Genomic DNA, 12,158 nt, shown 5'->3' on the forward strand with positions numbered 1-12,158 from the left:
ATTTTTAATATTATCTCTTTTTCTTTTATTGGTATTCTTTGATATTGTTCTCAAACAATGATTGTCGCAATATATAATGTTTTGATGTTTTTATGATAAGATTTGACAAACAAAAAGTTATCTGTTGTAAACATACAATCTATTAATTCATGAAATTTTCGTTGTTGGATTTGGTGTTATGGTCCTGGCCTAACAACTTAGGATAACAAAAACAAAACGTTGTCATCTAGTTATTTGGTTGAAAGAGGCATATTTTACTCAATAAATTAAAAGCATAAAACTATTAAAATAATATTCAAAAGTTAAATAAAATTGTTATTTATACATTTGTAGGAAAGTATTTTGTCTTAATTATAAAATTTATAGAGTATACGTGAGAAGATGAATTTCAATATAAAGAATTGATTCAAATTGCACATAGTTATTTTTTCGTAACTAAAAATAATGATATTTTTATATTTTTTATAATTATGAATAGTAATCAAATTTAAAAATCTAAAATAATTTTTTCAAATCAAGCTTCCTCTCCACACAACCGAAAAGAAATTGATGGCCCTCATTTTCTTTACAGAAGTAAATTATTTTACTTTCATTATAGACAAAAATAAGTTCCATATATATATATGCAAAGGTTCTTAATATTGGGCAACTGATACATTTCCAATGCATTGGAATTACATATCCATTATTCGATTCATGAAGGTATTAGATAAGACGGCTAGATTTATTATAACTAGATTATCGCCTACGCGTTGCGTGGATATTAATTAATTAATTTTATAAATTTTATAAGTAATATTTTATGTATTATAAATATAGTTATTGTATAATATTACTCTCTTTTGATTTGTAATAATTGAATATGATTAAGAAAATTAAAATGAAGAAAAATTATGTTTATCACAATCATCTAATTTAATTTTTTTAAATATTTTGTAAATTTCGTATGATAACTTATTATATAGGACGATTGTTTGTCTCCTTCTACTTTGATTGTCAATTTATTTTTCAACGTATAATGGTATTTTTATTTATTTGATGAAATAAAATGTAAAATACAAACTCAAAATAAGATGTAAAAAGTTAAAAATATGATTAACTATTTAATATTTTTTATTTTAAAGAATGTTAATGTTGAATTATGTTGTAGCGTAGTCTAAATTTATTTGATTTATTAGTATGATGTATTAATTGCGAGCATTAGAAGTTGTTGTAAATAATTTTTTTTATTGAATCTATTTCATCAAGAGTTTGAAATTTATTTTATTAAACATTTACATATACTTTAAATATAATTTTAGGTAATTAAAAGTTTTAACTAATTGTTTGTGCAATTGAATTGTAGTTATGCATGTTGATATGTACCAAAAATAAATTCTATTGAAAAAAAATTTAACTTTATGCAATACTTAATTTTTCATTTATTTTTTAACATTAAAATTATCATTATAATTAAAAAAATTAAAATAAAAAATAGCATTCAAATACAAATATATAAATTAATTGGGAAACTTTAGTGTAAACATATTTTTTTTCAGAATACATGTATAGTAAACTTTTGTTCATTATCTTTATTTAATATATTCATATATTATAATTTTAAATAAAATTGAGTATTTTAATAACTGGAAGTAACTTTTTTAATAATTTTTAATATATTCGTATTTTATGATTCTTTTTAATAAATTTGTGTATTTTCTATCAAATAGAATATATATTTTTATTTTATCAAATGATGAAATTAATAATATTATTTAATTATTTATTCACAAAATTCATTTGATATTTTTCTTAATTTATTTATTCACAAAATCCATGTCCTTGAATGTCTATAAATTTTCATTATATATGCATTAATTTAGTTTCGATGTACTTAAATGTATTGAGAAATAAATTGAAAGTAATTGATTGATATAAATTGATATTAAATGGATTGATAACGTAAAATATTATAAAGGCATTATAATGTTACTCATATAATTGGTTGACATAAATTAAAAGTAATTATAAATGCATTATAATGTTATAAATTTATTTATAAAAAATGCATGATAAGGTGACAACAAAATAGATTTGGGGTTTGTTTTATGTATTAAATTTGATAATAATGTAGGTAGGATTTCACGATTTCGAAGAGTTATTATGGAAGTACTGGAAGTTGTCACTTTCTTTGGAGAGATATCTGATTTATACAATTTATTATCGTTACCATGTTGAGATAATACAAATAATTTGATAAAGAACATTTATGACAATATTTATGAGTGATTTAGTGGTATTTTTCATTGAATTTAATGAGTAATTGAATTTTCAACGTATAAAATCATTATTCACGCTAAGTGAAATAATATAATTGTTCATGAAAGGAGAATTGATACTATAATATATTACTAAGCGTAATTGATAGTGTAAAATATTACTCACAATAAAAAAAATACATTATAAAAATATTATAGAAAAATGTAATGAGTAATTGAATTTTCAACGAATGAAATCATTGGAATAATTGTGTACGAACTTTTTCGGAGAGTTACTGCAAAGACGTCGAAAAAGATGATATCGAATCAAGACTTGAAGAGACGGTCACCAATTTCTTTGGACGGAGCTGGTCTTGACTGATTTATACCGATTTATTACTGTTACCATATTGAGATAATTATCATATTGAGATAATACAAAGAATTAGATAAAGAGCATTTATGACGAAAGTAGTTTTTATCTCTTGAATTTAATGAGTAATTGAATTTTTAATGTATAAAATTATTATTGACCCCTAAGTAAAATAATTATGTATGAAAGCAATATTGATACTCATAAGTGTAATGATAGGGCAAAATATTACTTAAAATAAAAAAGCGCATTATAGAAATATTATAGAAAAGTATAATGAGAATTGAATTAGTAATTGAATTTTCAAAATACGAAATAATTGAATAATTGTGTATGAACGTGAAATGAAGATTGATAACGTAAAATATTACTCATATAATTGATTGACATAAATTGAAAGTATAAAAAATGACTAATAATATTATAAAATAATAAATAAAAAATGCATACAATTTGATAATAATCGGTCAAATTTCACGATTTTCATACAATTTGATAATAATCGGTCATATTTCACGATTTTAAAAAGTTACCGCAGAAGGACGTAATTGTGTATGAAGGTGAAAAGAGGATTGGTAACGTAAAATATTACTCATATAAGTGATTGACATAAATTGAAAGTAATAAGAAATGCATAATAATGTTATAAAAAAATTTATAAAAAAAAAAATGCATCATAGGATGATAACAAAATAGATTTGGAGGTTTGTTTTATGTATACAATTTGATAATAATCTTGGTAAGATTTCACGATTTCGAAGAGTTACCGTGGAGAGACGTCGAAGAAGATGATTTCGAATTATGAATCAGCAAGACCGTCGAGGATGACAAAGTAGAAACAAATAGTGGTTCTACGGTTCCAGTTTCTAAATCTACATATAAAACCAGTTTCTAAACTTTCTTCTGATTTTTTTTCCTTTATTCATCATCCATAATAAAACATGAAAATATTTCGTAGTAAACTCAACAGAAAAACTACACCAATTTCTAAACTTGATCCTATCTTGGATTCATAATTATCCTTCTAATTTTCTTGGTATCAACAATCACTATTGCCATTACACAATCATTCATACCTAAATCACAATAATTTTCGAAGCCATGAAAACCTTCCATTAGACCTTCAAAGTCAGGTCATAAAAGCTTCTTCTCCCTCTTTGCAATTTTTCGCATTTTCTTCCGATGAGCAGTCTCAGATATATTTGTAAAAGCAAAAAATGTGAAGTTAGATTAATTGGACAAAAAAAATGTATACGTAAATGGCAGGTAGAGGCGAAAATGTGACGTTATGAAATAATAATGTGGAATTAATTTATAAATTTTGAGTAGATGTTATAAAATAATATTTAAATATGAGATATAGTATAAAATAGTGGATGATGTGTATAATTTGTGGAAAAACTATTTCGAAATTGAGTACAGGCCCTATAAAGACGTACACGTCAGTTTTTTTTTTTTTTTTTTGATGAGGTGGGAAATGTTTGCATATGTGGTAGAAATAGTCTGAGGTGGCAGTGGAGTCTATTTTAAATATATATAATATAATAGATTTTTATTTTTTGAATATTTTTTTAAATAAACTCTTCATAAAAAAGTAAAAGACACTATATATACATTCACTAATATTTAAAAAACAAACATTAAATAAAAAAAATATTTAGACGTTAAATACATCTTAAAAATCAAAAATTTTCTTATAAATAAATTAAAAAAATCGCTAAATTTTTTCAAATAATTAATATCAAAGATAGTATTAAGATTCATATCTTGATTTATTAATCCAAAGAAAATAGAAAGAGAAAAATATATTTTCTTTGCACAATCATTCATACCTAAATCACAATCATTCATACCTTGATAAAATTCTACATATTTAGAAAGAGAGATGAATATGATTAAATTTCTCATATAATTTAATTTTATCATGTACTAAAATTTCAAATGTTAATTGATATTAATTAGGAGATATTTCATCGAAAACAGAGTGACAGAGAAAGAACACCAACTCTATTTTATTCAAATTAAAACCCTATTGCCATTACACAATCATCCATACCTAAATTACAATCATTTTCACAGTCATGAAAACCTTCCATCGGACCTACAAAGCCAGGTCATAAAAACTTCTTCTCCCACTTTGCAATTTTTCGCATTTTCTTCTTATGAGCACTCTCAGATATATTTGTAAAAGCAAAAATGTAAACTTAGATTAATCCGGACAAAAAAATGTATAAGTAAATGGCAAGTAGAGACGAAAATGTAAAGTTGATTAATGTAGACAAAAAAAAGCGTAATAATGTTGAATTAATGTGAAAAATGTTATGAAATAAAAATGTGACGTTATGACATAATAATGTGGAATTAATTTAGAAATTTTGAGTAGACATTATGAAATAATATTTAAATATGAGATATAATATAAAATAGTGGATGATGTATATAATTTGTGGAAAAACTATTTAGAAATTGAGTAGAGGCCCTATGAAGACATACACGTCAGCTTTTTTGATGAGGTGGAAAATATTTGCATATTTGGTTACGAATCGGATATTTCGAAGAGCTACCGCTGAGCTCACCTTCTCAGTATCAACAATCACCGATCCTAACCTTATCCTTCAATTGAGATTATTCAAAAGAGTTAGGAATCAGGATTTTCATTTGTATAGATTTTTATAGACCCGAGGCAATGTTTCTAAGATTCATTGCGCGATTTTGGATGCTCTCCTCCTAAAATGCATAGAGACTTTCGAGGGCAGATTCGGGGAGAGAGGGGGAGGAGGATTGGGAGTAGAAGCATTAAAAAAAATTAGAATACAGAAAAGAAATTTGTGGATGGAAGACAAAACAAAATTAGAGATTAAAGAAATTGTCGAATGAAGAGGAGAAGGTGAAGATCGATATGATTCAAAAAATTAGAATGGAGAAAACGAAATTGTGGAGGAAAGACAAGAAAATTAGGAATTTAGAAATTGAGTAGAGCAAACTCTCAAGACGTACACATCAGCTTTTTGGCCGATGTGGAAAATATTTGCATATGTGGAGGAAATATGATGAGGTGGCAGGTCTGTTTTAAATATATATAAACAAATTATACATCATCAAATAAGGTTCACATATTGGACAAAAGATCCTCTATTACAAATTGTCTAGTCTCTAAGCATTCAACACCAAATGTGTCTTATACTTTGGGGTTGCATCATTTGATATCTATGTATATGGTAGTCAACAATGGTTTTCATGAGATATGGTAGGTATTTCTTAAGAAAATATTTGAATCTACCAAAAGGAACATATCAAATGACATTATTTTATGGAAAGTTTCAACGAGAAAATTATTCTTTCAAATATCACTTTAGAAAATCTCAAGGTTGCACAATTAGAATAGTGATTTTTCATACAGTACACAATAAAAGGGAATTAGAGTCTATGTTGATACACTAACAACTAAATGCATAATAACCGAATTTTTTTGTGGTCTATATAAACATCAATATTTTTTGAAAGTTTACAAACAAGCTTATAAGATTTATTCTTTCTTTTGAATTTTTTTATCATATTGTGTTGGAGCTAAATATTTCTATACTCTTTTTTTTAATAATTACCTTTACATTTCAAACAATATTTTGAAACATGTGTTTTTTCTCAAGTAGTGATTGTGTAATTTCTCAAAGGCTTGGACGCACTAAATCATTTCTAGAAGGTTAGAGTAGAGTTAGGTTGATAGAAGTATACACTAGTGTTGTTATTTGATAGCGTGTAAGTGTATAAAATCGTTGCAAGTAATAATAAAATGGTAAGATCGAGTGTGGAAAAAGGATTGCATTATACTATTGAATTACGTTTAATTGAATAAAAAGTTTCCGAATTGATTTATTTATTTTCAAACTAAGAAGATTAAAAGGGTTAATCTTTATAATGATAAAAATATCAGGGGTGAGTTTCACTTTGAATCAAGCATTGGTTCTTAATTTGATCTTGATTATTTAGTTCCTTTATATAACTGGTACCGAATTCTTTTTACTATTTTTGCTCTAATTCTTTAGTGATAGAACCTTTATTTTCAAAGTAACCCCTAATTTCTTAGTTGATTTAAGATTATAGTTAAGTTCGGATGTACAAGAATTATCGTATTGATTTATTGCCTTTGCAAATATATCAATTGTTTTCATGCATTTGCATCTATTCCTAGACTAAAAAGTCATAAATTTCTCATCTCAAGCAAATATTCATGAATGATTTTTGAGAAAACTCCTTCAATGATATTAGAATATGCTTACTCCAAGTTTTATATGCTTGGACACAAGTTCCACTCTACTAAACAAGCAAGTAGATCCTTAAAATATAATAAATACACATTTTTTTATAATATATTTAGCAGTTCATCGTGTTTTAAGGCGAACGACAGGGGTGGTCAAGCACGCTTAGTCAAAACCAAACAGCTAGCAAATTGCAGAAATGTGCCCCAAGCTCATAAATTTGACTTGCTTTATTTTCATCCCTTTTGACTCCCAATTTGGTTTTGGTGTCTTTATGAAAGTTGTAGTTGTTGATCTTAGCTTTCATTTACAATTTGTTGACTTCATTTGGATATCTACAATTCTAAATATGGTTCCGATACTTCACATAGGTCATGTTAATTTCTCACCAAAATTCAAGGTTTTAGTCAAACTATGAAACAGAATAAAATTATTAAAAATCTCTACTTGATCAAGAAAATAAATACACTATTGAATTAAATAAATAAAATAAACAAACTACATCAAATAACTTCAAAATTGGACTAATCACCAAAGATAATAAATGATTAAAAACAATTAAAAACATCCATATGATGAAGAATTATCACAACCCAAATTGGGTAATAGTTAAAAGCAAACATAAACTCAATTCCTCAAATTAGATCAAACTCAATCCTCACATTTCATGCTACTATGATACATTCATCATGCTCAAAGGTTTCTTAACATATCAAAAGACACCAAATGGAAAATTAGAACAACATATTTAGTATTCATCTATCAAGTTCAACTCTCTCTTCACACTTTTACCAAAGTTTCTTTTAAGTTTTTAGAAAAGGTTATGATTTAACAACCAAATCTTAGAATCATGCATATGATTGAAAAATAAAATTATAGTTAACAGGCTATACTAAATAGAGTTAGGTTCACAGTCTCAAATTATCCTACTCTTTTTTTAACATTGTCAGGGTGAAGATTCCAAAAATATTGGCAAAAGAGCTAACAAAGACTATTATTAATTATAGTACACAAACTAAAAACACTCTCCAAAAAAATATAACCAAAATGTTTTCAAAAGAAACACATGACATAACACCTCTAATGAAAAAAATAGTTATTCAAAGCATAAGTTACAAGAAATAATAGTACATTCAGTTAGTATATAAAAAAGAAATAAGAAATAATAGTACATTCAACATAAAAATAATGATCATATATCAACCAATATTTATAACTATATATAAAAGTAAATGCTTACACAATATATATTCTATTTTTTATGGAAGAAAGTATTTTTGCTATAATGACCAAATGTTTAAAGCAAAATAAAAAGTATACAAACAATCACTTATCATTTTTGAATCATATTTTGTCGCTCATATTTTATTACAAACTTTTCAATTTTCATTCCACTTTATACTTTACTTTTATACAATCAATTATTCTTATAAACTTGAAATTTTAAAAATATTTAAACCTTTTTCAGGTCAAATTGATATATTATATATCATAAATATCACCTTCAAACTTTTTGAAAAATTCACATTCAAATAAAATTTTATAAATTATACATGCCTAACGCACGAATTATATTATATTATAGATGATATTATAGTATATTATTATTATTGCCCGTCACACATACTTTATCTAGTCTGCCCCCCGTACATTATTATGAAACTCTTGGATGCAATTAACTACATTATTTTAACAACTCTTAATTTTTCTTAATGAAATTAGAATTTAAACCACTAGACTATGAATTTCTATTACTTTCACAACTTCATACTACCTCTTTAAACTTCTTTAATTTGTGAATGGAGTAGTGACATTCCAATTATCAATACCAAAAATATACTTGATCATAATCTCGTCCAATCCAATTTGATTACAATAAAGATCTTGAAATATCTTCTCAAAGTTCTTTTTGACTTTCTCTTTGATGTCATCAACTTTGTCTACTATTCATCCTTTTTAAGGAAGAAGACCATGTCGGTTATTTTTGACATGTCATAGATGTCATTTAAGAGGGTTAGTAATCACTCTAACATACATTTAATGTCATGATTAAAAAGAAAAAGATGCAATATTTAATAAAAATAATAGATCCAAATGAGTCTTTTAAAAGATAAAAGACAAAACTGTTATTTTAGCCAAACATATATATTGTAATATATAACAAAACTAGGAGTTCACTATGAGTGTTCAATTACAACTACAAATGAAGTACAATCCATTCATCATTCATCCTTTGATAATTTGAAAATTACATCTTAATAAAATTTAATGAGGAATGTTGTGTTCAACTTCGCCGACAACACCCTCATCAGAAATAAATTTAGCCCAAAACCAATGTGACTTCCACACTCTATTCATTTCTTCAATAGGAACGTTCTTTGTCTCAGGCAAGAACAAGGCTATGAAGATTGTCATAATAACGACAAAGCCGGCAAAAAAGAAGAAAAGACCAAACTTCAAATGGCAAAGCAATGTGAGAAAGATTTGTGCAATGAAAAATGTAAATAACATGTTCACGCCAACATTAATAGCTTGACCTGCAGACCGAGCTTCAAGCGAACATATTTCACTAGGAACCAACCAACCCAATGGACCCCAAGACCAGGCAAAAGCTGCAACATATGCACATATCAAAAATAAGAGAAGGTTGGCTTCACCTTTAGTTAATGAGCCTTCACCACTTAGTCCAAACTTTGCAGAATTCATTCCTCCAACACCAATCTACAAGAATTGATAGTTGAAACATTTACATACGGGAATAATTTTCATATGAAAAATGGAGAAAGAATTAATATTTTAAACCATGTATACTAGGTGTAAGTAAAATTCATTTCTAAGAAATCAATTGTCATATTTACCTGGCAAATAAACATTTGGATGCCACCTTCAATGAACAAGATCTTTCTTCCAAACTTGTCTACAGTGAGTATGGAAACAAATGTGGCAATTGCATTGACGCCTCCAGTGATGACTGCCGACATAAGGGAAGCTTCATTGTCGAATCCCAAAGTCTTGAACAAGACAGGTGCGTAAAACATGATAACATTAATTCCAGTGAATTGTTGAAAAAATGGAATTAAACTACATGAATGTCTATAAATTTTCATTATATATGCATTAATTTAGTTTCGATGTACTTAAATGTATTGAGAAATAAATTGAAAGTAATTGATTGATATAAATTGATATTAAATGGATTGATAACGTAAAATATTATAAAGGCATTATAATGTTACTCATATAATTGGTTGACATAAATTAAAAGTAATTATAAATGCATTATAATGTTATAAATTTATTTATAAAAAATGCATGATAAGGTGACAACAAAATAGATTTGGGGTTTGTTTTATGTATTAAATTTGATAATAATGTAGGTAGGATTTCACGATTTTACCAATTTTAATCATCATTTGGAAGCCCATATTAAGTGCTCCTCTAATCTTTGTTGGAGCCATTTCGGATAAATATACTGGAACAGACTGAATGTTGCATATACAACAAATATTTATGAGTGATTTGGTGGTATTTTCCATTGAATTTAATGAGTAATTGAATTTTCAACGTATAAAATCATTATTCACCCTAAGTGAAATAATATAATTGTTCATGAAAGGAGAATTGATACTATAATATATTACTAAGCGTAATTGATAGTGTAAAATATTACTCACAATAAAAAAAATACATTATAAAAATATTATAGAAAAATGTAATGAGTAATTGAATTTTCAACGAATGAAATCATTGGAATAATTGTGTACGAACTTTTTCAGAGAGTTACTGCAAAGACGTCGAAAAAGATGATTTCGAATCAAGACTTGAAGAGACGGTCACCACTTTCTTTGGACGGAGCTGGTCTTGACTGATTTATACCGATTTATTATTGTTACCATATTGAGATAATTATCATATTGAGATAATACAAAGAATTAGATAAAGAGCATTTATGACGATATTTATGAGTGATTAAGTGGTTTTTTTCTCTTGAATTTAATGAGTAATTGAATTTTTAATGTATAAAATTATTATTGACCCCTAAGTAAAATAATTATGTGTGAAAGCAATATTGATACTCATAAGTGTAATGATAGGGTAAAATATTACTTATAATAAAAAAGCGCATTATAGAAATATTATAGAAAAATATAATGAGAATTGAATTAGTAATTGAATTTTCAAAATATGAAATCATTGAATAATTGTGTATGAACGTGAAATGAAGATTGATAACCTAAAATATTACTCATATAATTGATTGACATAAATTGAAAGTAATAAAAAATGACTAATAATATTATAAAATAATAAATAAAAAATACATACAATTTGATAATAATCGGTCAATTTCACGATTTTCATACAATTTGATAATAATCGGTCATATTTCACGATTTTGAAAAGTTACCGCAGAAGGACGTAATTGTGTATGAAGGTGAAAAGAGGATTGGTAACGTAAAATATTACTCATATAATTGACTGACATAAATTGAAAGTAATAAGAAATGCATAATAATGTTATAAAAAAATTTATAAAAAAAAATGCATCATAGGATGATAACAAAATAGATTTGGAAGTTTGTTTTATGTATACAATTTGATAATAATCTTGGTAAGATTTCATGATTTCGAAGAGTTACCGTGGAGAGACGTCGAAGAAGATGATTTCGAATTATGAATCAGCAAGACCGTCGAGGATGACAAAGTAGAAACAAATAGTGGTTCTACGGTTCCAGTTTCTAAATCTACATATAAAACCAGTTTTTAAACTTTCTTCTGATTTTTTTCCTTTATTCATCATCCATAATAAAACGTGAAAATATTTCATAGTAAACTCAACAGAAAAACTACACCAATTTCTGAACTTGATTCTATCTTGGATTCATAATTATCCTTCTAACTTTCTTGGTATCAACAATCACTATTGCCATTACACAATCATTCATACCTAAATCACAATAATTTTCGAAGCCATGAAAACCTTCCATTAGACCTTCAAAGCCAGGTCATAAAAGCTTCTTCTCCCTCTTTGCAATTTTTCGCATTTTCTTCCGATGAGCAATCTCAGATATATTTGTAAAAGCAAAAATGTGAAGTTAGATTAATTGGACAAAAAAATGTATAAGTAAATGGCAGGTAGAGGCGAAAATATAAAGTTGATTAATGTAGAAAAAAAGCGTAATAATGTAGAATTAATGTGAAAAATGTTATGCATATGTTATGAAATAATAATGTGACGTTATGAAATAATAATGTGGAATTAACTTAGAAATTTTGAGTAGATGTTATAAA

The 12,158-nt window shown here is 26.2% G+C and overlaps 1 protein-coding gene across 1 annotated transcript; it reads right to left on the reverse strand.

Moving 5' to 3' along the window:
* Window positions 1-9,131: 9,131 nt before the first annotated feature.
* LOC101513144 (sugar transport protein 4-like) lies at window positions 9,132-9,904 on the reverse strand. The gene is made up of 2 exons (XM_004514993.3): window positions 9,725-9,904; window positions 9,132-9,587 (listed from the first exon to the last, which is right to left on the reverse strand). Exons 1-2 carry the CDS (start codon window positions 9,902-9,904, stop codon window positions 9,132-9,134), a joined length of 636 nt encoding a protein of 211 aa, XP_004515050.1.
* Window positions 9,905-12,158: the final 2,254 nt, after the last annotated feature.

Source organism: Cicer arietinum, chromosome 4, assembly GCF_000331145.2.
Source record: "Cicer arietinum cultivar CDC Frontier isolate Library 1 chromosome 4, Cicar.CDCFrontier_v2.0, whole genome shotgun sequence".
Taxonomy (NCBI): domain Eukaryota; kingdom Viridiplantae; phylum Streptophyta; class Magnoliopsida; order Fabales; family Fabaceae; genus Cicer; species Cicer arietinum.

Excerpts from the sequence above, each read along its gene's own strand:
- LOC101513144 (XM_004514993.3), bottom strand. The coding sequence starts at position 9,904 with ATGTTTTACGCACCTGTCTTGTTCAAGACTTTGGGATTCGACAATGAA. Across the intron at positions 9,588-9,724 it reads TCCAAATGTTTATTTGCCAG|ATTGGTGTTGGAGGAATGAA; the intron begins GTAAATATGACA and ends CAATTCTTGTAG.